This window comes from Nannospalax galili, unplaced genomic scaffold (assembly GCF_000622305.1).
Source record: "Nannospalax galili isolate Female #2095 unplaced genomic scaffold, S.galili_v1.0 scaffold648, whole genome shotgun sequence".
NCBI classification, from domain to species: Eukaryota; Metazoa; Chordata; class Mammalia; order Rodentia; family Spalacidae; genus Nannospalax; species Nannospalax galili.
In genome coordinates, this window is record NW_008360311.1 from 142,824 (window position 1) to 164,993 (window position 22,170).

The 22,170-nt window shown below is 44.8% G+C and overlaps 1 protein-coding gene across 2 annotated transcripts in view; it reads left to right on the plus strand.

Annotated features, from left to right (window-relative positions):
• The first annotated feature begins 18,366 nt into the window (after window positions 1–18,366).
• The window catches only part of Cr1l (complement C3b/C4b receptor 1 like), a 56,200-nt gene continuing 52,396 nt past the window's right edge, over window positions 18,367–22,170 (plus strand). Inside the window, exon 1 of one of the 2 annotated variants that reach the window (XM_008824787.3) lies at window positions 18,367–18,756. In XM_008824787.3, coding sequence (XP_008823009.1) covers window positions 18,621–18,756 — 136 coding nt within the window. In that variant the 5' untranslated portion in view covers window positions 18,367–18,620. The remainder of the gene's footprint in view (window positions 18,757–22,170) is intronic. The other variant, XM_008824786.3, reaches the window with a different exon arrangement.

Genomic DNA, 22,170 nt, shown 5'->3' on the forward strand with positions numbered 1-22,170 from the left:
AAAAAAAATAGAGGTTTCTCTCTCCTTAAGGAGCAAACGAGTCTGAATACTGTCAGAAAACAATGGCCATGAGTTCCTTGAATTGAGCTGCTTTTTGGTTTCTCCACATCTGTCCCAGTCAGGGAAAACATTGTAGGCTTTTACTGAGGGCTCCCTCAGCCCCAGGATTCGCTGAGCGCTGCTGCCAGCGGGGCTGTAACATTTAGGGGTGGGGTGGATCCCCAGCTGCCCATAGAATGGATGGGACAGGCCCCCGAAAGCCACCTTTGCTGAACCAGCCCTTCCCAGCTGTCCTGGAGCCGGTCGCGGTGCACAGCCAACCATGTTTTGTTTTGTTTTGTTTGTTTGTTTGTTTTGTTTCAGTTTTTTTTCAAATGTGCCCAGCGGCCACTGCCGGCCACCGGCCAGGGGGCGGTCCCCCATCCGGCTTTTACACAGACCCCTGACTCGCGCACACGTTAGTTCAAGGCGGGTTGGGTGGGCGGCTTTCACCGCTGACCCATGCGCTCTGCTCTGCCCCACCCTTCTGAAAAAAGGCATCCATGAGTCCTGTTTTCATGGGTCCCAGGAGGCTCTGAAGCTGGCCAGGGCACACCCGAGGTGCCACTTGTTACTTTGGCCGCTTTTGGTTTCACTTCTGATGCATTTCTGTGTTCTTCCTCAAACTCTTCCCATGATTCCCATGTATCCCCAGTAAAAACATTAGCCCCAAGTAGCCAGGGAGCCAAATGAATTGCCTCTGCCCAAACCTTTTGAGCTACCAGATCTGACAGATCCGATCCGTTGCTTTTAAGCATATCTCTCAGTGCTTTAAGCTCCAGGTCCTCAGACTTAAAAGTTGCATTACCCATCTTTCCAGGTCTTGCTTACCCCAAACTTCTCGATTGGCCCCAATCCATTTTTCTTCTTTCTTTCTTTTCTTCTTTTCACCCACCTTCGAGCGCCATGCTGGGCGCCAGTTGCCAGGGGTTCGAACCAGCAACCCCCATGCAGTGATGATTGGGGATGAATAAGCATGCCGTTCACCAGCCCACGCCACCCCCAATACCGGGAACACTCAGGTGCAATGGGGAACCTAGTCAAGCAGGGACTCATTTATTGCAGGTGTTACAGAGCTTATAAAGGCACCTGGAAATCCCCCCTCCCCCCTGAGGGTGTATCTTAAGGATGGTCACACGCTGATCATGCACTCCTCAGCAGTGTGGAAGTATTCTTCAGACTTTCAAAGCAAGTCAGGCCATGCCCCAGTAACTTCCTCTCGGACTTCTGCAAGGTGGGGCCTTTAGGTCCCCACACAGATGGTATTAGATCAATTGATAACATGATGTTTTTGGTCCTGTATGCTGTTCTGGGTCAGTAGGGGGGAAATATTTTATAAGACAAGTTCCTCTTTTCCCATTTGATGCTGGATATACTGTTTCAATAAAGAGAGAGCAAATCCTTTTGTTTGCACTTGGGGAGCAGAGGCAGGTGGATCTCTGTGAGTTCAAGGCCAACCTGGTCTACATAGTGAGTTCTAGGCCAGCTGGGGCTATATGGAGACCCTGTCTCAAAAACACCAAAAACAAAAAACAGTGGAATGAGCAGCCTATTCTGACAGCAGGTGATATAAGGCAGGGAAAATGAACCTACTTACTATAATCTGGCCTCCTCTTTTATATTCTTTTGAAGATAACTTAAAGTCTAAAATGAGTATAACATGTCTAAATCCAAAGTGTTGGTAGGACTGTTTCTTTACAAAAGCTCCAGGGGAGAATCTGCTTCTGACCTCTTCCACCTTCTGGAGGCAGCAACTCTGCTCTCTCCATCCTCCCTCTCTGATCTAGTGCCTTCTTCTTATAAGGATCCCTGGAATTATGAAGCCAACCTGGATAGTCAGGATTACCTCCCTACCTCAATGTTTTTTATTTAATTTCATCAGCAAAGTCCTTTTTATCATACAAGGTAGCAGAGGTTCTGGAAACCAGGATGAGGACATCTTTGTCCACACATTCCATATCTTTGAATTCTATAAAAATTATTTTTTATTTTTATGTATGTGAGTGTTCTACATGCATGTATGTAAGTGTACCACATGCATGCATACCATCAGAGGTCAGAAGAGAGCATCAGATCCCCTGGGATTGGAGTTACTGACAATTGTTAGTTTCCATGTGGGTGCTGAGAACTGAACCTGGGTCTTCTGCAAGAGCAGCCAGTCCTCTTAATAACTGAGCCATCTCTCCAGCCCTTATCTTTGAATTCTTACTCCCTTTTTCTAAACTTGGCTTCTGTTAGATTCCAACCTTTTGTTGATGATAAGGGGTGATGGTGGTCTTTCTTTAGCTACTTCTTGCTGGACATGGATGTCAGCAAAGAGGGCAGGGTGGTCTCAAAAGGCTGGAACATTGGTCAGGAGTGCGGGATTAGGCAGGCAGGCAATAGGAGGAGACCTAAGGGAATTCAGTTAAGAGCATCTGGTTCACTGACCATTGGGACCTCTCATTGACCCTGTCATGATGTAAAAAATTTTTTAAAGGCATGGAATAATCATTATTATGAGGAGGATGGATATCAGTGGGTTGAGGAGGGGAAGGAGAAGTAAGGAAGAATAGTTAAGCACAAATTCTAGGCAGGGAACCAGGAGGAGTCAGAACAGGCTGGACTTTCCAAATCAGTTTCTTGATGAGAGCTTCCAAAAGTATCCATCTATCAGGTTTCCCCTCATTTTTCTTTTGGCTGCCATGGCTGGACTCATGATTTGCTTTTCAGGCACTTTGATAGTAGTTGGAGTAACTAGAATCACAGTGTGATTTCCCTCCTAAATGACCTCTAGATAGGGAGAGAGAAGAAATTTAGCCATCATTTAATTTTTGGATAAGAATAGTTTTTTTTTCTTTTGGTTGCAGGTAGGGACTTCAGAGTTGATTAGACCAGGATTTGAAGTCTAACACCTGAGCAACATTTTCTTATTAAGAACAATCATTAAACCAGTGAATGCCTATAATCCCAGCACTTGGGAGGCAGGGGCAGGTGGATCTCTGTGAGTTCAAGGCCAGCCTGGTCTACATAGTGAGTTCTAGGCCAGCTGAGGCTACAGGGAGACCCTGTCTCAAAAAGGCCAAAAAAAAAATAAAATAAAATAAAAAACCAAATCATATCACTAGTGAGAAATTTTCTACTCTTTGGTTATACTTTCCTTTTGGGTGTTTAAGACCATGCAATTGGCCCAAATAAACGAATTAGTTTTATTCTTAAGGTTGGTTGAAGATTTGGTCCTCAGGAGTCACATGGGCTTGGGAGGGTCATCTGGCTCCTTAGGGCTTTCTTTTACCAGTTCCACCTATGTGAAGATAATTCAAAGGTCCTGCTTGACCATGGCTGGCTTCACTTGGAAGCATGGAGGAAAACTTTCCCCTGTGTTGATTCTTCTCTTTGTAGACTGAACACTAGTTTGAGTCCTACTAGTGGGATCTCCATGGCCTCCCTGAACAGCTGGACAGGTGACTCATCACAGTTACAGGACATTTTGAGAGATGCTCCATAGTCCCCTGGAAATTAGTCAACCTAGGAGGGCAAGGAGCAAAAACTGTCCCTTTAAATCCCTCTGACCAGATTAGTATAGGCCTCAAAGTATGGCTATTAAACAATGAAGAAGGTTGGTCCACAAGTTTGGTACTTTTAATTACCATGTGCTATGTAGATAAAGCTTGGATAAAAACCAAACATTCTCAGATAAACCTTGATTAGACATATATTTTGTTCCTTAAACTAGTTGACCTTAGAAATTTTAAGATTATATATTATCTTTGTCTCATCCTTGTTAAATTGTAACACACCTACACAGATCATCACTTGCTTAGGCTTTCTCATTTTTAATATTCACACATAAATCCTTCTTAATAAAATATCTCCATTCCCATATCCTTCTAACATCTTTTCCCTTACCATTCTCTTTCTTAATAACCATGAGACATAATAACTAACAAATAAATTTCCTATTTGTTGTGAGAATTCTATTCCTATGCAATGTTTACCCCATTTCTAAGGTTCTGGTGTCAAACCAATGTTTGATTACGTTAAAGTTCACCCTGGGGAACCAATGAATTGCAGATTTTATTTACTGATATGAGCGAGGGGTTACTGAGGTATATGGGTGACCTCAGAGTACTTGCACTGGAAAACCTTTACCAAGCATGGATGTTGACTTTTTATAACCTCATGGGTCAAACCCTCTCTTCCCAGCCTTCACAAGATTATATACTACAGTCCTTCCCAAATGCAGGAGATCATTTGCAATTAGGGCAGAATTATGTACAGCTGGCTGAAAAGAATGGCTGAATACTGAGGTGAAGGTCCAATGACCCTGCTTACCCCTCCTTTAATAAAGGAACACAACTGTCAACAAGACCAATTGTGATGATCATTAGCAAGTAGACACAGGTGAAGTCATGAAGATGGCAGTTATTTGGCTCAGAGGAGTGCTGTGAAGCATCCTCTTAGAACATGGAATCCAAATTATACACATAAGATAATGTAATTAAGTTAATATTACCCATTTACACACTGTGCTTTATAAGTTCCCAAATAAACCTTATAGAAAATGCAAAACCATTAATAATCTTCCTTACTTTATGTAGTTCAGAAAATGGTCTACCAAAAACTTGCTTTAGGTTTTGAAGAAATGTAAACATTGGGTAAAGAAAAGCAATTGGTATGTCAAAACATTATCAAATTGAAGTTCACAACCTCCAGTATAATCATGTAAGGAAAACTGTGCTATAACCCTCCTTGGACTTTCAATAAACTTTATAAATCTCTCAAAATATTGAAATCTAAGGTTCCTGCTTCTGGCTAGATAGAGCCATTGTCCAACTTTACTGCAACCAGGCAGTGGTACAAAAGAATTTGAAGCATTTTCCCTTAAATGTGTCTAAGAATTATAATTGCTTGAGAGACTGGAGGAGGCAGGCCAGGGGAGTGAGGCCAGAAATCTTAGATTGTGAGGCATCCATCCTCAGTATTCGCTGGGCAAACAGAAAAGAGGAGAAAAAAGCTTGGGAAAATAGGTAGAAAGAAGCAATAAGGATTTTTTTCACCAAGGGAGGTAGAGTCTGGGACAGTGGCCAATAGTCCAGGGAGGAAGGCAAGGGCTATGAGTAAAAAAGGGACAGGGAGAAGAAGGGAGAGAGATATGGTACACGGGCCCCAGTGGAAAGATCCAGGAGCTCCCGAGCCACCTAAGTACTGAAGGAGTATTGGGGCGCGCTGGGCGCCCGGTGTGGGGTGTGCGGCTGTAGAGTGCTTAGATCTAGTTAGAAAAGCAGCCACCTTCGGACCACATGGTCTGAGATTCCGAGCCCCTCTACCTGAGAAAAAAGTTCAGGAAAAAAAATGTCTTTTAAAACCTTGGTAAGTGGTTTGCAGCCTCGAATGCCCTAAGGCAAGATAGCAAAGTAAAGAAGTTTACCTGCCCAATTCAGAGCACCTGTAAAAAAAAAAAATTGCACATGACCAACAAATAAATAAGTTATTAGAATTTTGGGGTCCTTGGTGGTCATCAAGATGGTATGGGGAGAAAGAGAATCCCCTAAAGGGTTCTCATTCTCACTTATAAAAGAATTTACCAAAACAGAAGTTTTAGGACAAAGCCATGATGTAATGCAGCTTTAGAGCCTGCTTGGAGATCAGACACGTGGTGGGCTGGCAGTCACATGGTGGAGAGTAGAAAGCTTTAGCTAAAAGTAAAGCAATACAAGATGCTGGACAACCTAAAGTGTTAATGAAAGCATGTTTAAAAAAATGATATAAAGGAAAAATTTTTCTCTGAAAATTTTAGAAAAATGGGTAGACTTACAAAGACCTAACATTTGCAGCTTGGTTTAGAAACAGAACAAGAGTTATGGGAAGGGGAGAGAGGAGAGGATCTGGAGAATTTTTCATGTGTAGGGAATCCATAACTAGAGGGAGGAGGAGAGATAACCTAGAATAAAGGATGGAAGCAAAGGAGACCTAAAATTGGATTGAATGGTATCAGAAATCATCCCAAGCAAAGTGAGGAAGAAAGACACTGGAAGAGGACAAGGACAGGGAGAACAATGGAAGACAGAGAACCTTCCAATCCCTTGGCAAAGGAAGGGAGAAGGAAGGGGTCACATGGGGCCCAGTGGGGAGCTCCAGGAGCTCCTGAGCCACCTAAGTCTTAGTGGTGAGAGACTGAGAGGAGAGGGAGGAGAGAGAGAATGAGAGATCAAGAGAGTGAGAGTAAGAGAGAGAGGAGAGAGAAAGAGAAGAGGAGAGGAGGGGAGGGAAGGAGAGGAGAGGAGAGGAGAGAGATACACAGCTCTGTGGGAGAGCACTTACCCAAACTATGTCAGAGGGTGAGGAAAGCAGATGGACTCTTAATCTCCAGCCTGATGTGGTGAGCGTTGGGAGCCAGCATAGGCAAGATGGTTGCAAGAGTGAAAGGTCAGCAACATGGTTCAGTGAGAGGTATAAATAAAAGTCCCCAGAAAAAAACCTTTTAGAATGTATTATCCTAGCAGACCACCAGGTCTCACCAATCAAAAAGCTAAGACTGTCATCAGATAGCATCTGAGACCTATAAGAGAACCCCCTCACCCACTGCTTTGCTATGACCCATCTACTGACTGTAACCACCAATGTATTTGAAAAGTGTCTTGATTTATGACTTTTCTTTGTTCTGTTACTATAAAAACGTAATGTAACTATTACCATGCCAGAACATGCAATTTTGGGTAACCTGAATCTGTATTCCTGGGCCACAGTTGTGGGTCTCTCCCTCCCCTCGTGGGCTGTTGGCCACCAATCCACAAGGACAAAGGGAGCAGAAGCGATGAACAGGGTCAGGACAGCCAGTGAGCATGACAGAAAAGACCTTCTGGGGAGTCAGATTCAGTGATACAGTTCCGTTTATTCAGTGGGGTTTGGGGAAAATATAGTGTGGAGGCAGCAGCCAAAGCTTCAGCTGATAGGTGCTCATAGTATGGTTTATTTACATGTGGCAGGGGATCCTATCATCCGACTATAAGGCAGTGCCTAATTATCATTTTGTTGCAGGTAACTATGCCAAAGGTCATGTTCCAAATAAGGTCAGGCATCCGTGCTTGGTGGCACTTTCCAGGTGAGTCAGGCAGAGAACAGGAGGCCCCTGCTGAAAAAGGGAGTCCTTCCATATAGTGCTGATCCCCTTAGAGCTATCTGGACATGGTGGACTGCAACCTTAGCAGCAGGGTCCCCCAACACACAGTCATTCATATTTGGCTCCAGAATAAACTATCTCTTATCCACTTAGAGGTGAGAGTTATGCTTTTGTGTTGACAGAGGGAATGAGGTTGTAGCAGGCTCTGACTAAAAGATATCCATCTTATCATCCTACATGACCTGGCCTAGTTACTTTCCAAAATTGCCTACACCCTATAGGGACCAGAAATTCTTAGAAGCTGCCACATGTCCAGCTGAGATGAGATAAGCTATTGCCTAATGCTGTATCTGCTTCTGTCCATGTTTGCTTGCTTGCTCTGGTAGGTCAATAGTAATTTTAAACTTTTACTGACTTATGCAAATATGTGCTTGAGTTTGAACCGCGATGATTGGTCCCTTTTGTTCCCACTTTTGCAAAATATCTGAGTATGTATAAAAAGTCCTTGCAGACTCCCTTTGGGGCTGCTCTCTGTACTCACTCCCTGAGTGCAAGGACAGCCCCGCTGTTAATAAAATCCTTCTTACCTCAACTTCAATCTTGTGGCTGAATTCTTGGCAGTTTTCAGACTATAACATTTGGAGGCCCCAGCAATTTTGGGTAACCTGAATCTGTATTCCTGGGCCACAGTTGTGGGTCTCTCCCTCCCCTCGTGGGCTGTTGGCCACCAATCCACAAGGACAAAGGGAGCAGAAGCGATGAACAGGGTCAGGACAGCCAGTGAGCATGACAGAAAAGACCTTCTGGGGAGTCAGATTCAGTGATACAGTTCCGTTTATTCAGTGGGGTTTGGGGAAAATATAGTGTGGAGGCAGCAGCCAAAGCTTCAGCTGATAGGTGCTCATAGTATGGTTTATTTACATGTGGCAGGGGATCCTATCATCCGACTATAAGGCAGTGCCTAATTATCATTTTGTTGCAGGTAACTATGCCAAAGGTCATGTTCCAAATAAGGTCAGGCATCCGTGCTTGGTGGCACTTTCCAGGTGAGTCAGGCAGAGAACAGGAGGCCCCTGCTGAAAAAGGGAGTCCTTCCATATAGTGCTGATCCCCTTAGAGCTATCTGGACATGGTGGACTGCAACCTTAGCAGCAGGGTCCCCCAACACACAGTCATTCATATTTGGCTCCAGAATAAACTATCTCTTATCCACTTAGAGGTGAGAGTTATGCTTTTGTGTTGACAGAGGGAATGAGGTTGTAGCAGGCTCTGACTAAAAGATATCCATCTTATCATCCTACATGACCTGGCCTAGTTACTTTCCAAAATTGCCTACACCCTATAGGGACCAGAAATTCTTAGAAGCTGCCACATGTCCAGCTGAGATGAGATAAGCTATTGCCTAATGCTGTATCTGCTTCTGTCCATGTTTGCTTGCTTGCTCTGGTAGGTCAATAGTAATTTTAAACTTTTACTGACTTATGCAAATATGTGCTTGAGTTTGAACCGCGATGATTGGTCCCTTTTGTTCCCACTTTTGCAAAATATCTGAGTATGTATAAAAAGTCCTTGCAGACTCCCTTTGGGGCTGCTCTCTGTACTCACTCCCTGAGTGCAAGGACAGCCCCGCTGTTAATAAAATCCTTCTTACCTCAACTTCAATCTTGTGGCTGAATTCTTGGCAGTTTTCAGACTATAACATTTGGAGGCCCCAGCGAGATTTCCATAACCCAGAGGTCAGAACTGCCAGGGGAAGGCCTCCAAGAGACGTTCCTCGGCTCTGGCCTTCCGCTTTTGGAGTCACTTGCTGTGTGTGCCACAGGAGGTAAGGAAAAGCACTTTCGATTTTTGAGCTCAAGTCTGGTTTTGTTCTGGTTTCTGGTTTGGTGCCTGGGTACTAGGTGGAAAGCTGGATGCAGCAATCACCCCCCCTAGTCGGCCATCGGAGATGTCCCTGAGGTCAATCTGGTTGGGATCTTGAGGATCCCAACGTCTGGGCTTTGTTTTTGTGTCTGAGTCTTTTTGTTATTGGGTCTGCTTCTTGGTTGTTTGTTACTATAGGCCAGTCTCAGTCTTCTGTGTCCTCTACCCCCTTGAATGTATGTTAACTAACTTTTCTGATTTCGGGAAGAGAGCTGAGGGCATGGGGTTTAGGACTAAGGCCCCCAGACTTTGTATCCTTTGTGAGCTGGACTGGATGCAGATTCCTGGTCTCAACTGGCCATTTATAGGCTCTTTTGACCTTGCTTATGCTGTTCACAGGAACTCCTTGATTTTTGTGTTTTGGGTGCACCTAGTTTGTGGAATTATGTCATGTATGTCTATAAGTTTACTCATGTGTTGAGGTCTCAAGTAATTCTATCATGTATGTCTGTGATCATTGTATTCATATGTTTATGTCAAAACAAACTGGCCACTTCAGTTATTATTTTCATTCATTTATTGTACACGAAATTATTGGTTTTATTTTGGTATGCCTAATTAAAATACATATGCAGATTTATAAAAAATGATATTTTGATAATACATTCAAAGTCCTTATAAATTTGGGTACCCTAAATATCTTTAAATTTATCGGACAATGTCTCTAGGTCTATTAAATGTTTCACAAAACTTTTAAGTGCTAGGTGTTTATACAAAACAGTATCTGAGCTGGTTAAGGACCTCATTTGTTTTAAAATATTTTATTTATTGTTTTTATTTTATATGTTTGAGTGTATTGCCTGCATATAGGTGAGTGCACCTGTGTCGTGCGATGCCCATGGAGGACAGAAGAGGTCATTGGATCCCCTGGAAATGGAGTTACAGACAATTGTTAGCTGCCATGTGGGTGCTGGGATTCAAACCTAGGTCTTCTGTAAGAACAGTCAGTGTTCTTAACCACTGAGCCATTTTTCTAGTCCCCCAAAGGACCTTATTTGTTACATACCTTTTGGTTTTGGTTTGTTTTCATAGTGTATGGATATATATGTAAAGTACTGCTGGTTTTTAAGAGTTCCTTTTATAAACATCTGATCAGAATTTCATTAAGGTAGGGAGCACTTGCTTCAGTATCACCAGACTCTGTTGCAGGAATTAAAGGCTTTATGATGCCTATCACCCTACTCTCCTATTGATCCAGAGGCATCCGAGAACCGAAAACCATTAATATGGCTTTCGTTTCTCAGTCAGCCCCAGACATACAAAGAAAGCTCTAAAAGTTAGAAGGGTTTGAGGGAAAGCTGATCTCAGAACTGATGGAAATTGCCCAGAAGGTCTAACATGGTCAAGATAACCCTACAGAAGAACAAGAAAAGGAGATTGGAAAAATTTTGAAGGCAGCCTAGGGAAAGCTGACCAACACCCAGCCCCAGCCCTAACAACGTGATAACAGACAGCCTAAAGGGGCAGGTGAGAGATGTAAATTAGAAAAAACAAAAAAAAACAAAAAAAAAACAACTAATGCACTTACTGTAAAGAAAACGGCCACTGGAAAAAATGAGTGTCCTCTAAAACAAAAGAAACCAGCTTCTGTCTTGCCTGCCACTGAGTGGTGACTGGGCCAGGGATTTTTCCTGAATCCCCTGGAGCCTATGGTGACTCTGCAACCTATGTAGGCTACAGGATACATGAAGGGAAGCATTCATTGGGACCAGACAGGATCTGGGCTCTATTACATATACCTAAGCCAAAAACCAGGAGGCAGATGAGGGAGCTGCAGGGTATTGTTGCCTCTGGATACCAGGCTTTGCAGAAATGGCTAAACTCTTGTATGCAGCCACAGGAGGCCAAGGAGCAAATCCAGTTTGGGGAGAGCAAGAGAATGAGGCTTTTTGTCACCTCAAGCAAGCCTTAACTCAGGCCCCAGCCCTAGCCCTGTCAGATGTGACCAAGCCCTTTCAGTTATTTGCACATGAGACTCGAGGCATAGCCAAAGGGATTCTTACCCAGACTTTGGGGCCATGAAAAAGACCAGTAGCACACCTATCTAAAATACTGGACTCAGTAGGAACAGGGTGGCCAAACTGTCTCAGGGCAATAGCTGCCACTGCCTTATTGGTAAAAGAAGCCTCCAAAATAACACTTGGCAAAATCTATAGATCATTAGGCCGCATGCTGTTGAGTCACTCCTCAGGTCTCCACTGGATATCCAATGCCCACATCACCCAGTACTGCTACTGGACCTACCTCGTGTCACCTTCCTGAGAACCAAAGTGTTGAACCCTTCCACTCTGCTACCTGATGATGATCCTAAGATGCCACTTCATGACTGCTTGAAGACTGTGAGTACACTCTCGGGGCTAAGGGAGGACTTTCAAGACCAACCTGTGCCTAATGCAGACCTTGAACTGTATACAGATGGCAGCAGTTATGTTAAAGAAGGTGTCAGGTGTGCGGGGGCAGCTGTAGTGACTTGAGACTCTATTATCTGGGTCCAAGCACTGGGGCAAGGAACATCTGCCCAAAAGGCTGAAAATGCTCTCCAATGGGGCAAAGGGAAGACTGTCAATATTTACACTGATAGCCACTATGCCTTGGCCACTGCCATGTCCATGGGGCGCTGTATAAAGAAAGAAGGTTACTGGCCTCTGGAGGCAAAGAAATTAAAAACAAGAAAGAAGTCTTGGCACTACTAGAGGCTCTTTGGCTGCCCAAAGCTGTAGCTTTTGTTCACTGTAAAGGCCATCAAAAGACAGACACCCCACAGGCCAAAGGAAATGCCTTTGCTGACCATGCAGCTAAAGAAAGAGCAAAAGGGAAAGTAGTGCTGATCAAAATTCTGCCATTACTGCCCCCTCACCTCCTCCCAGAGGAACCTGTCTATACGAAGGAAGAAATTCAGCTAGCAAAAAGTTTAAAGGCTAAACAAAATGCCCAAAGATGCGTCTGGTTGGATGATGGGAGACCCATGCTGCCAAAGGTGTTGGGAAGAGATTGTCTATGAAGGGTTCATGACTCCACTGACCTGGGAACCACAAAACTCACTGAACTGGCACAAAGAGAGTTTTTCATCCTTAACCTGAATAAAATCTCTAAGGACATTGTTGAAAGATGTAAGGCATGTGCATAAACTAACCCTGCCTCAAGGTTCCAGTTTTCAGGGCAGAGACTGGGAGGACAAGCACCGGGAGAAGTTTGGGAACTTGACTTCATGGAAATGACAGATGGACAGTATGGCTATGTGGGGACTTAAAGGCCCCACCTTGCATAGGTCCGAAAGGAAGTTACTGGGGGCGCAGCCTGGCTTGCTTTGAATGTCTGAAGAATACTTCTGCACTGCTGAGGAGTGCATGATCAGCACGTGACCATCCTTAAGATACGCCCTCGGCGGCGGGGGGGGGGATCAGTGCATGACTATCCTTAAGATACACCCTTGGGGGGGGTGGGGTGGGGTTCCAGGTGCCTTTATAAGCTCTGTAATACCTGTAATAAATGAGTCCCTGCCTGACTAGACTCCCTGTTGCGTCTGAGTGTCCCTGAGTATTGGGGGCAGCATGGGCTGGTGAACAGCGTGCTTACTCATTCCCAATCATCACTCCACGGGGTCACTGGTTCGAACTCCCAGCAGCTGACGCCTGGCATGGAGCTCGAAGGAAGGTGAAAAGAAGAAAAGAAAGAAGAAAGAAAGAAGGAAAACGGATTGGGGCCAATTGGAAGTTTGGGGTAAGCAAGACCTGAAATATGGGTAACGAAATTAATAAGCTTGAGGACCCGGCACTTAAAGCACTGAGAGATATGTTTAAAAGCAGGGGATTGGATTTGTCAGATCCCATAGCTCAAAAGGTTTGGGCAGAGGCAATTCATTTGACTCCCTGGCTACTTGGGGCTAATGTTTTTACTGGGGATACATGGGAATCATGGAAAGAGTTTGAGGAAGAAGGCAGAGATGCAACAGAAATGAAACCAAAAGCAGCCAAAGTAACTAGTGGCACCTTGGGCATGCCCTGACCAGCTTCAGAGCCTCCCGGGTAGAAGGGTGGGGCAGAGTGGAGTGCACAGGGTCGGTGGCGAAAGCCGCCCACCCCACCTGCCTTGAACTAACGTGTGAGGAGTTCAAGGGCTCGCACGACTGGCGCGGGTCAGGGGCTTGAATGAAAGCCAGGTGGGGACCGCCCCCTGGCCAGCAACCAGCGGTGGTGGCCACTGGCAATTTAAAACAACAACAACAACAACAACAACAAAAAACCCCAAACAACAACAACAAAAAGCCCAAAAAACAAAGAAAACCACCTTTGGCGGTGCGCCACAACCGGCTCTGGGACAGCTGAAAAGGCCTAGTTCAGGAAAGGTGGCTTGGGAAGGGGCCCTGCCCCTTCAGTTCTGCTGGTGGCCAGGGAACCACCCCACCCCCCAGTGCTACAGCCCCACAGGCAGCAGCACTCACTGAATCCCGGGCCGAGGGAGTCCTTAGTAAAGCCTACAATGTTTTCACTGACTAGGGCAGATGTGGAAAAACCAAAAAGCAGCTTAATTCAAGGAACTCATGGCCATTGTTTTCTGACTGTATTCAGACCTGTACACTCCTTAAAGAGAGAGAAGCTCCTATCTTTTTACAGCATCTTAGGGGGCACCAAGGATTGCCTGGGCTTTTATCCCAAGGCAATGCAGAGGCAGACAAGATGGCTTCCACCAAGGTCCTGTCAGCAGGCCTGAATGAAGCCAAGGGGTTATATAACTACACTCATGTAAATTGGCGGGGACTCCATAAGAGGTTTCCTCAAGTTCCCATCAAAACCAAAAAGCAGCTTAATTCAAGGAACTCATGGCCATTGTTTTCTGACTGTATTCAGACCTGTACACTCCTTAAAGAGAGAGAAGCTCCTATCTTTTTACAGCATCTTAGGGGGCACCAAGGATTGCCTGGGCTTTTATCCCAAGGCAATGCAGAGGCAGACAAGATGGCTTATTGTGTACAGGTACCGCCTCTGCAACAGCCAGGGGTAAACCCCAGGGGACTCAAGCCCAATTCCTTGTGGCAGATGGATGTCACACACTATGCTCCTTTTGGAAAGCTTCTGTACATCTTCGTGTCCATTGACACATCCTCACATGCCTGTTGGACTACCACTCATACAGGAGAGAAGTCTAAACATGATCAGTCTCATTTTCTCCAGTGCTTTGCAACCATCAAAACCTAAAAATACAACTACAAAAACAAAAAGGGGGAATAAGCCCCCACCAACAGTTGAGTATGGCCTTATTCACTATTAATGTTCTTAATTTTCAAAAAAATCAGTTGGAATCCCGGTTTCAGAAGCATTGGGGATGACAGGAGCAGAGACCTGAGGTACAGGTAAGGTGGAAGGACCCCATTACAGGACAATGGAAAGGCCCAGATCCATTGCTAACCATGGGTCGAGCCTTTTGCTGTGTCTACCCTACAGGAGATTCAAACCCCATATGGGTGCCTGTGAAAAACCTTAAGTGGGTAGGCCAGGATCCAACTGACTAGCATGACTGTCCATGGACAATAGTTCATAAGACAAAATTCCACTTTTTCTTTATATCCATCTGAGGTGAAAGACCCAGTTCCTTGACTTCATTGCCAGTCAGCCTCTTTGACAACTGGCTGATTGGCTAAAAGGTACATGGTCCCAGAAGTATTTCAATGTGTCCTACACCATGACTTGCTTTGTTTCTCTTGATAATGCTTATCTTTAAGTGTCTTTACCAAATAATTCAGCGACAGAGAACCCTTGGAACTGCCACGGCCCACCTCCTCATGATTACGGACTCCCCCAGGACCCCCTCCGATTGCCCACGCTTGGCTAACCAAGTTAGGCAGAGACTAAGACTGTCATGGGCTGGCATTACCCATGCAGCTGCCCTTAATCACGACGCATTTTTAGCCAAAGATGGGTAAGATGTCCCATGACAAGTACTCCTAAGACAGGACATGCACATGGCCAGGTGCATGATCCAATGACGGGCAAGGCTTGGTCAGAGGTGACACAACCTAAGACAGGCAAAAATGCATAAGATTAGAGGAAGGAGATAGCCATCTCTCCTCAGGGAGCTGCCTATGAGGTGGGTAACCAGTGAAATAAAGTCAGTCCAGCCTTAAAATAAAAATAAAAATGGGGATATGTGGGGACCTAAAGGCACCACCTTGTATAGGTCTGAAAGGAAGTTACTGGGGGTGTGGCCTGGCTTGCTTTGAAAGTCTGAAGAATATTTCCACACTGCTAAAGAGTGCATGATCAGCGCATGACCATCCTTAAGTTACACCCTCGAGGGGGAGTTCCAGGTGCCTTTAAAAGCTCTGTAATACCTGTAATAAATGAGTCCCTGCCTGACTAGACTCCCCATTGCATCTGAGTGTCCCCAGGTATTGAGGGCAGCGTGGGCTGGTGAACGGCATACTTACTCATCCCCAATCATCACTGTGCCGGGGGTCGCTGGTTCAAACCCCCAGCATGGCTATCATTGCCTCTTGGTCCTGGTGGATACCTTCTCCGGATGGGCAGAGGCTTTTCCTACCGGAACAGAGACAGCCCAGATAGTTAAAAAATTACTAAATGATCTGGTACCAAGATTTGGCATCCCTATCAGTCTGGGATCTGATAATGGCCAGGCTTTTATAGTTCAAATATCAAAAACTATTGCAAAAACTTACAAATTGATGGGAAGCTACACTGTGTTTATCACCCTCAGAGTTCAGGACAGGTAGAAAGAATGAACAGAACCCTTAAGGAAACTTTGACTAAACTAATCTCAGAGACTGGAGAAAACTGGGTAAGTCTCCTTCCCTTTGTTAAGAGTAAGGTGTACTCCTTATTTAAAGGGAATTATTCCATTTGAGATCATGTATGGGAGGCCCCTTCCCCTAATTCCCAAGTTAGGACTGGAATATGTAACTGAAGCTTCTAGCCATAATCTTCTCAAGTCCCTACAGGAATTGTAGCATATGCTTCCCTCCATCCACAATCTTGTCCAGGAAACACGAACTGAGGCAGCCACATCTCAGGAACCATCCAGACCAGATTGGGACCTGGGGACTGGGTCTGGGTGTGATGCCACTCCACTCCAGACTTTGAGACTTGTTGGGACAGACCATACCATCATTCTGGTTATATCTTCAGTGGTGAAGGTAGCTGGATGCAGTCACTGAATTCACTGCTCCCAAGTCAAAGAGGCTCATCCAGATCATGTGCCTCAGTCATGGCATCTAGCCGCCTTATTTATTTATTTATTTATTTATTTTTATTTATTTATTTATTTATTTGGTCTTTTTTGTTATTTTGCCCCCCCCCCCCTTGGAGCTGAGGACCAAACCCAGGACTTTGTGCTTGCTAGGCAAGTGCTCTACCACTGAGCTAAATTCCCTAACCCCAGTCATACAGTCTAAAGACAATAGGGAGGTCTATGCATGGCTTTAGATGAACAGTGCTGTTTCTATGCTAATCATAATGGAATCAATAGAGAAAGCCTGTGTCTGGCTAAACAAAGGCTGAGAGAGAGAGAGAGAGAGAGAGAGAGAGAGAGAGAGAGAGATAGTCACTAGATAGCCAAAATTGGTATGAATCTCTACTTTCTTGGTCCCCATGGCTCACTACCCTCCTAAGTGCAATGGCAGGCCTCTTTTAATCCTAATCGCCTGTGGACCTTATTTGTTAAATGCCTTAGTTGGGTTTGTTGCTCAATGGCTCAATTCAATAAAACTCATGGTGTTACAGAATCAATACAACTCCCTCCAAACTGAATCAGTAAAAGATGATGAAATATCAAAGGTTTGATTATTCTCCAACAGGAGTGGGGAACATAGCAGATATTTGACTAAAAGACATCCCTGTAACCATCCTATGTGACCTGGCCTAGTTATTTTCTAGTTTCCCCAAAATTGCCTCCACCCTATAGGGACCAGAAATTCTTAGATGCTGCCACGTGTCTGGGTGAGATAAGCTGTTGCCTAATGCCTATCTGCTTCTGTCCATGTTTGCTTGTTTGCTGGGGGGGGGGGGGGGGGGGGAGTCAATAGTAATTTTAAACTTTTACTGACTTATGCAAATATGTGCTTGAGTTAGAACCATGATGATTGGTCCCTTGTGTTCCCACTTTTGCAAAATATCTGAGTATGTATAAAAAGTCCTTGCAGACTCCCTTTGGGGCTGCTCTCTGTACTCCCTCCCTGAGTGCAAGGACAGCCCAGCTGTTAAGAAAATCCTTCTTACCTCAACTTCAACCTTGTGGCTGAATTCTTGGCAGTTTTCAGACTATAATACAGGTCATAAGTAACCGGGTCATTCCTCTCCCATGTTTTGAGCACCATATGTATGGAAGAGGACATGGCAACAGACTGCTGGGCTCCCTCTCTGGGGAACAGGGAAACTGCAGGGAGAAACAGCAGTGAGCAGGCGCCCTCAGGTGATTGGGTAACTTTCCCTGGTGTAGTCTGGGCAGTTCAGCTCAGGATTGGTTGGTCCCCTAGTAAGCAGGGAGACTTGCCTGGGGCTAAATTCGAACCCACCTGTTTTAAGCATCTGCCCAGCCATTTTAGGAGCCTGCCAGGAAACTAACAGCTTCCCTTTATATTTTTTATTTCAATAAGCAGCAGCAACATCTATATCTAATCTTGGGGCTATTGATTTTTTTTTTTTTTTGAGGCATCAATTTTAAGAAAGGAACTAGGTGGTGCTGGAGAGATGGCTCAGCCATAAAGAGCTCTGCTCTTGCAGAGGAACCGGGTTCAATTCCCAGCACCCACGAGCCGGCTACGAACCGTCCTTAACTCCAGTTCCATCTGAAGCCTTCTTCTGACCTCCGCGACTTTGGACGACAGGGGTGCACTCACATACATCCAGGCAATACACTCATACACGTATAACAAAAATAATTAAAAAATATAAAAAAGTAAGAAAGGAACTAAGTAAAATCTAGTGCCAACCCTATTTATTCCCTTTCCAGTTTGTTAATTGTTCATCTCCCATCAAGTCTCACTTGGATAATGGCAAGGCCGGCTAACTGGACTCATAAAAGCAATAAGCGCTATTCTAATGTAGGTTCCATAGTGTGCACAGGATTGTATTCATAAAATGTAAAGCTGATTAACTCAATCCTTTAATAAAAATCTTTCAGTGGCATATATCTGAATTCACCATAAGATCAGGTCCTATTCCCTGTACACTACACAGGGCAACTGTCCTTTAAACAGTGAGCTGACATTAGCTGCTCCGTCCGCGCCTTTAAAACCGGAGTCAAGCAGGAGTGTATGCAAACCCAGCTCCCACAATTCCTCGCTTTCGTTTAGCACCCCAGTCACAAGTGGAAAACATCATGGAGCTGACTTGTTCCACTCTGATCCAGCACCTGGGCTCTGGAGGCGCTCTCATAGGAGAAACTAGATAGCAGCCTTCGGTTGCGAGAGTAAACAAGACCCCGCCCTGTAACGGGAAGCTGTGGTCAATCTTTATTCCGGAACCTAGCGCCATTTCCCGTACCCTGGGAGCAGGGCTGGGACTTCACTCCGCCCTTGCCCTTTCTTGAGACCGGTGTGTACAGAATGGGACCCCCTTTTCTGAGGACATCCGGGCCTGTGAGGACCGCTGGGCTTGTGGAGACCGTAGGCGAGCTGGTTGCCCACCGCCGCGGAGTTGTCCTGGTCGGCGTTCTGCTGCTGCTCGCTCCGGAGACCTGGGGTGAGGCGCGGGGAGGCGCTGGGGAGCCGAGGGGAGAGGGAGGCGCGGGGAGAGAAACTGGAAGCGCGCAGAGGCGCGGGGGACCGGGTCGCGCGGAGCTTGGTGTGCGAGTTGCGCGGTAACTGGGCTCAGCGCAGCAGAACACGCCTTGGGTTGGGGGTTCCTGTGGGTGCCCAGCCTGTCCTTGCTGCTGGGTGAGTGCGGAGGTCTCAGCCGGCAGGAGTGCTCCTAGTTGCCTGCCTGCCGGAAATTCCTGGCCTCGAATTCTAATCTGGTGCTTGCCGGTAGTACTCAAATAAAGGGGTGTGGAGAAGCAAGGGCGGAGGTCATCGGAAATCTGACGCAGTCTAATACTAATCCTAGACTTTAATTGTGAGGAAAGTTAATACTCCTAGTGTTATATACTGACGTCTCCAAATGACATAAAACTCGTCAAGTGTGTGACCCAAGGCCTGCCACTAATTTCTATCCCAGAACCATTACCTGTGTATTTGCTCTCGAGCTGTGTAAACAGGCCTAGGGAACAGTTATCACTTGAAAACTGCTTTACCTGGGATTGCCATCATTATCGTCATCAACTCACACTTGAGTCCCACTTGATTCACTCCTAACCCAAGTACTTAGGACTAGAAGAGCAAGGGAGGCCCAGGGCACAATGAAAAAATAGTTGCAGGTAGAAAGGTCAATAGAGTTTATATATTACACTTTGTCAATGGGTTTACCCCAAAATAAAGAGGTTATTTTACTTACTATGGAGATTCTAAGGCCACATCTTCCTTTCCTTCCTCTTAAATTAGAACTTTCTTAGGGGTCTTCCCAGAAGTCTCTCTATTGGTTGGACTCATTGGTGGCATGTCAGTAGAGATGACTTTTTAATATGTATTTTATTTATTTTTTTTATTTTTGTGTGTATGAGTATATTGCCTGCATGTATGTAAGTACATTCATGTCATGCAGTGCCTGTGGAGGTTAGGAGAGGGCGTCAGATTCCCCTAGAACTGGAGTTACTGGGTCCTCTGCAAATCCAGTCAATGCTCTTAACTGCTGAGCCATCTCTAACCCCAAGATGACAGTCTTAAGTATATTTGTCTAGCTTCTTCCTAACAACTCAGAGTTTACACTTTTCCACTAGACTATTTGAATTCATTTGTTCCTTTTCTTCTAAGAGGGCAGAGGAAAAAAATTTGTTTTGTAAATTTGTATTGAATTTTTGTGTATTTCATACAGAACATCTTAATCATCTTTATACCCCCTTCCCCACTGGCACCCTCCCATACCCCTCCACCCCCACTGGAATTCATACATTCTGTCATTTGTGTTAAGACCTATTGAGTCGTTAGTATCCCCAGACATTTCTCAGTGCAAGTTCATTCACTAAGGTCTAGTGGATGAACTCCTTTTAAGATCAGCTCTTCCTCACCCAGCCAATAATCAGCTGCCATTAATTCTTCAACTAAGTTTAGGGCTTGCTGCCCATTTCCACAGTTCTGTGCTGGGTTTTTGTCTGCTTGCATTTGCATGGGTCTTGTGCATGCTGACACCATTGCTGTAGGTTCATATGATCAAGGTCCCAGGAGCCTGTAGGACTCTATTTCCATATGATCATGCACCTCCTCCCTGGGTCTTCGAATCTTTCCACCCCTTCTTCTGCAATGGTCCCTGAGCCCTGGGTAGGTGGAGTTTAATATAGAAGTCCTGTCCAAGGACCCACCCACAGTCTACAGACTTATTCTCTATGCTTTGGCCATTTGTGACTGTGTTCCTGGCCCTCTGTTGCATGAGGGAGCTTCATTGATGAGAATTGAGAGATGCATCAATGTTCTCTTTACCCCTTGTTCTATGTTCCATAAGCCTTAGGTGTAGAGGTTGCATTGTAGATGTACCACCTTAGGCTTGGACAATTCACAGACAATTTCTATATATGACCAGTTGTGGAATTCTGCGGTAATCTCTGTTGTAAAAGAAGCTTCTTTGATGAGTGGTGACTGAAAAGGAAAAAGTTTTTTTGTTTTTTTTTTAATTCTGCAAACAGTTGTGATTAAAATTTTATATCCCTAAGCATCAGAGAGTATCTGGTCAGATGAAGATAGGTAATAAAACTAAATTTTATTTATTAAGCAACCTGTTGTCAGTGCTTAAGAATTTTTGTGGCTCTGCCATCGTCTTATTGAAATGTTACTACAGTTTGGCCATGGTTATTAAGCTACTGTTATGAAAAAAAATCCCAGACATTATTGGCTATAAAGGAAATTTACTGAGGTTATCAAAATAGCCTCCAAATGTGACACAGACTCAAACCGTGTAGTAATTAGTCACCAAGGTTGAACTGGATAGAATGCTGTTAGAATGCCTGTACTGCCCACAGCACTTTGGGATTTAAAATATGGTGGCAAGTTCTACCTCCAAAGTACATGGAAGTTGGTTGTGGGTTTCCAGTCTCTGCTTCTTACTAGCTGAAGACCTCTGACCTAGCAAGTCATTTAAAAGCCTTGACCTTCAGTGTTCACATGCATGCAGTAAACATAACTGGCATCCCTTCCTGCTAGGGTCACTGGGAAAATCAGACAAAGTACTATTCATGTCTGTGATTTGTAACCTCACAGCCCTCCAGCAGATCTAAGAAACTATGACTAAGAAGCTCTAAAAGGGAGCTTAAAAGGCAAGGGAGCAGTCTGAGCTGCAGCAATCAGAAGAGGCTAAGTGGAAGGAGTGACTTTATCTGTGCTTAAGAATGAGATCATTCAGAGGGACATTTATTTTTATGTAAAAAAATTTTAAGAGCCAGAGAAATTAGGATTGTTTTGTTATTATAGGCTACTCACTATTAATTCCAGACAAAACAGACTTCATATAAAGAAGAAATGAAGAGTCATCCTATAATGGCAAACAGGTCAAAACTCCCAGAAGAAACAGCAGTCCTCAATATGTGTGCATCTGACAGCAGTGTCAAAATATGTGAAGAAAGACTGTGAGCAGAAATAAATGATCCTGCTGCCTACATCCTTTGGTGCATGGCTATTTCCTCTACTTCAGAGCCAGCAACATTGCATCTTCAAATGTCCTTCTGTCTCCTGCAATTAATTCTCTCACCTAAGGACTGTGATTACATTTAGGATTTATCCAGAAAATCCAATATAATCTGCTCATCTCAAAATGCTTAGTCATCTGCACAGCTGGTTTACCATAAAAAGTCAATTTCACATGTTCTAGGGTGTGCTGGATAGCTTTAGTGTCAACTTGACACACCAGGGTTGAGGGAGCCTCAATTGGGGAATTGCCTCCAATGAACTGGCCTGTGGCCATGTCTGTGGGGTATTTTCTTGATTGTTGTGTGATGTGGGAGGCCCCAGTCCACTGTAGGTAGTATCACCCCTGGGCAGGTGGGCCTGTGTTGCATAAGAAAGCAGGCTGAGC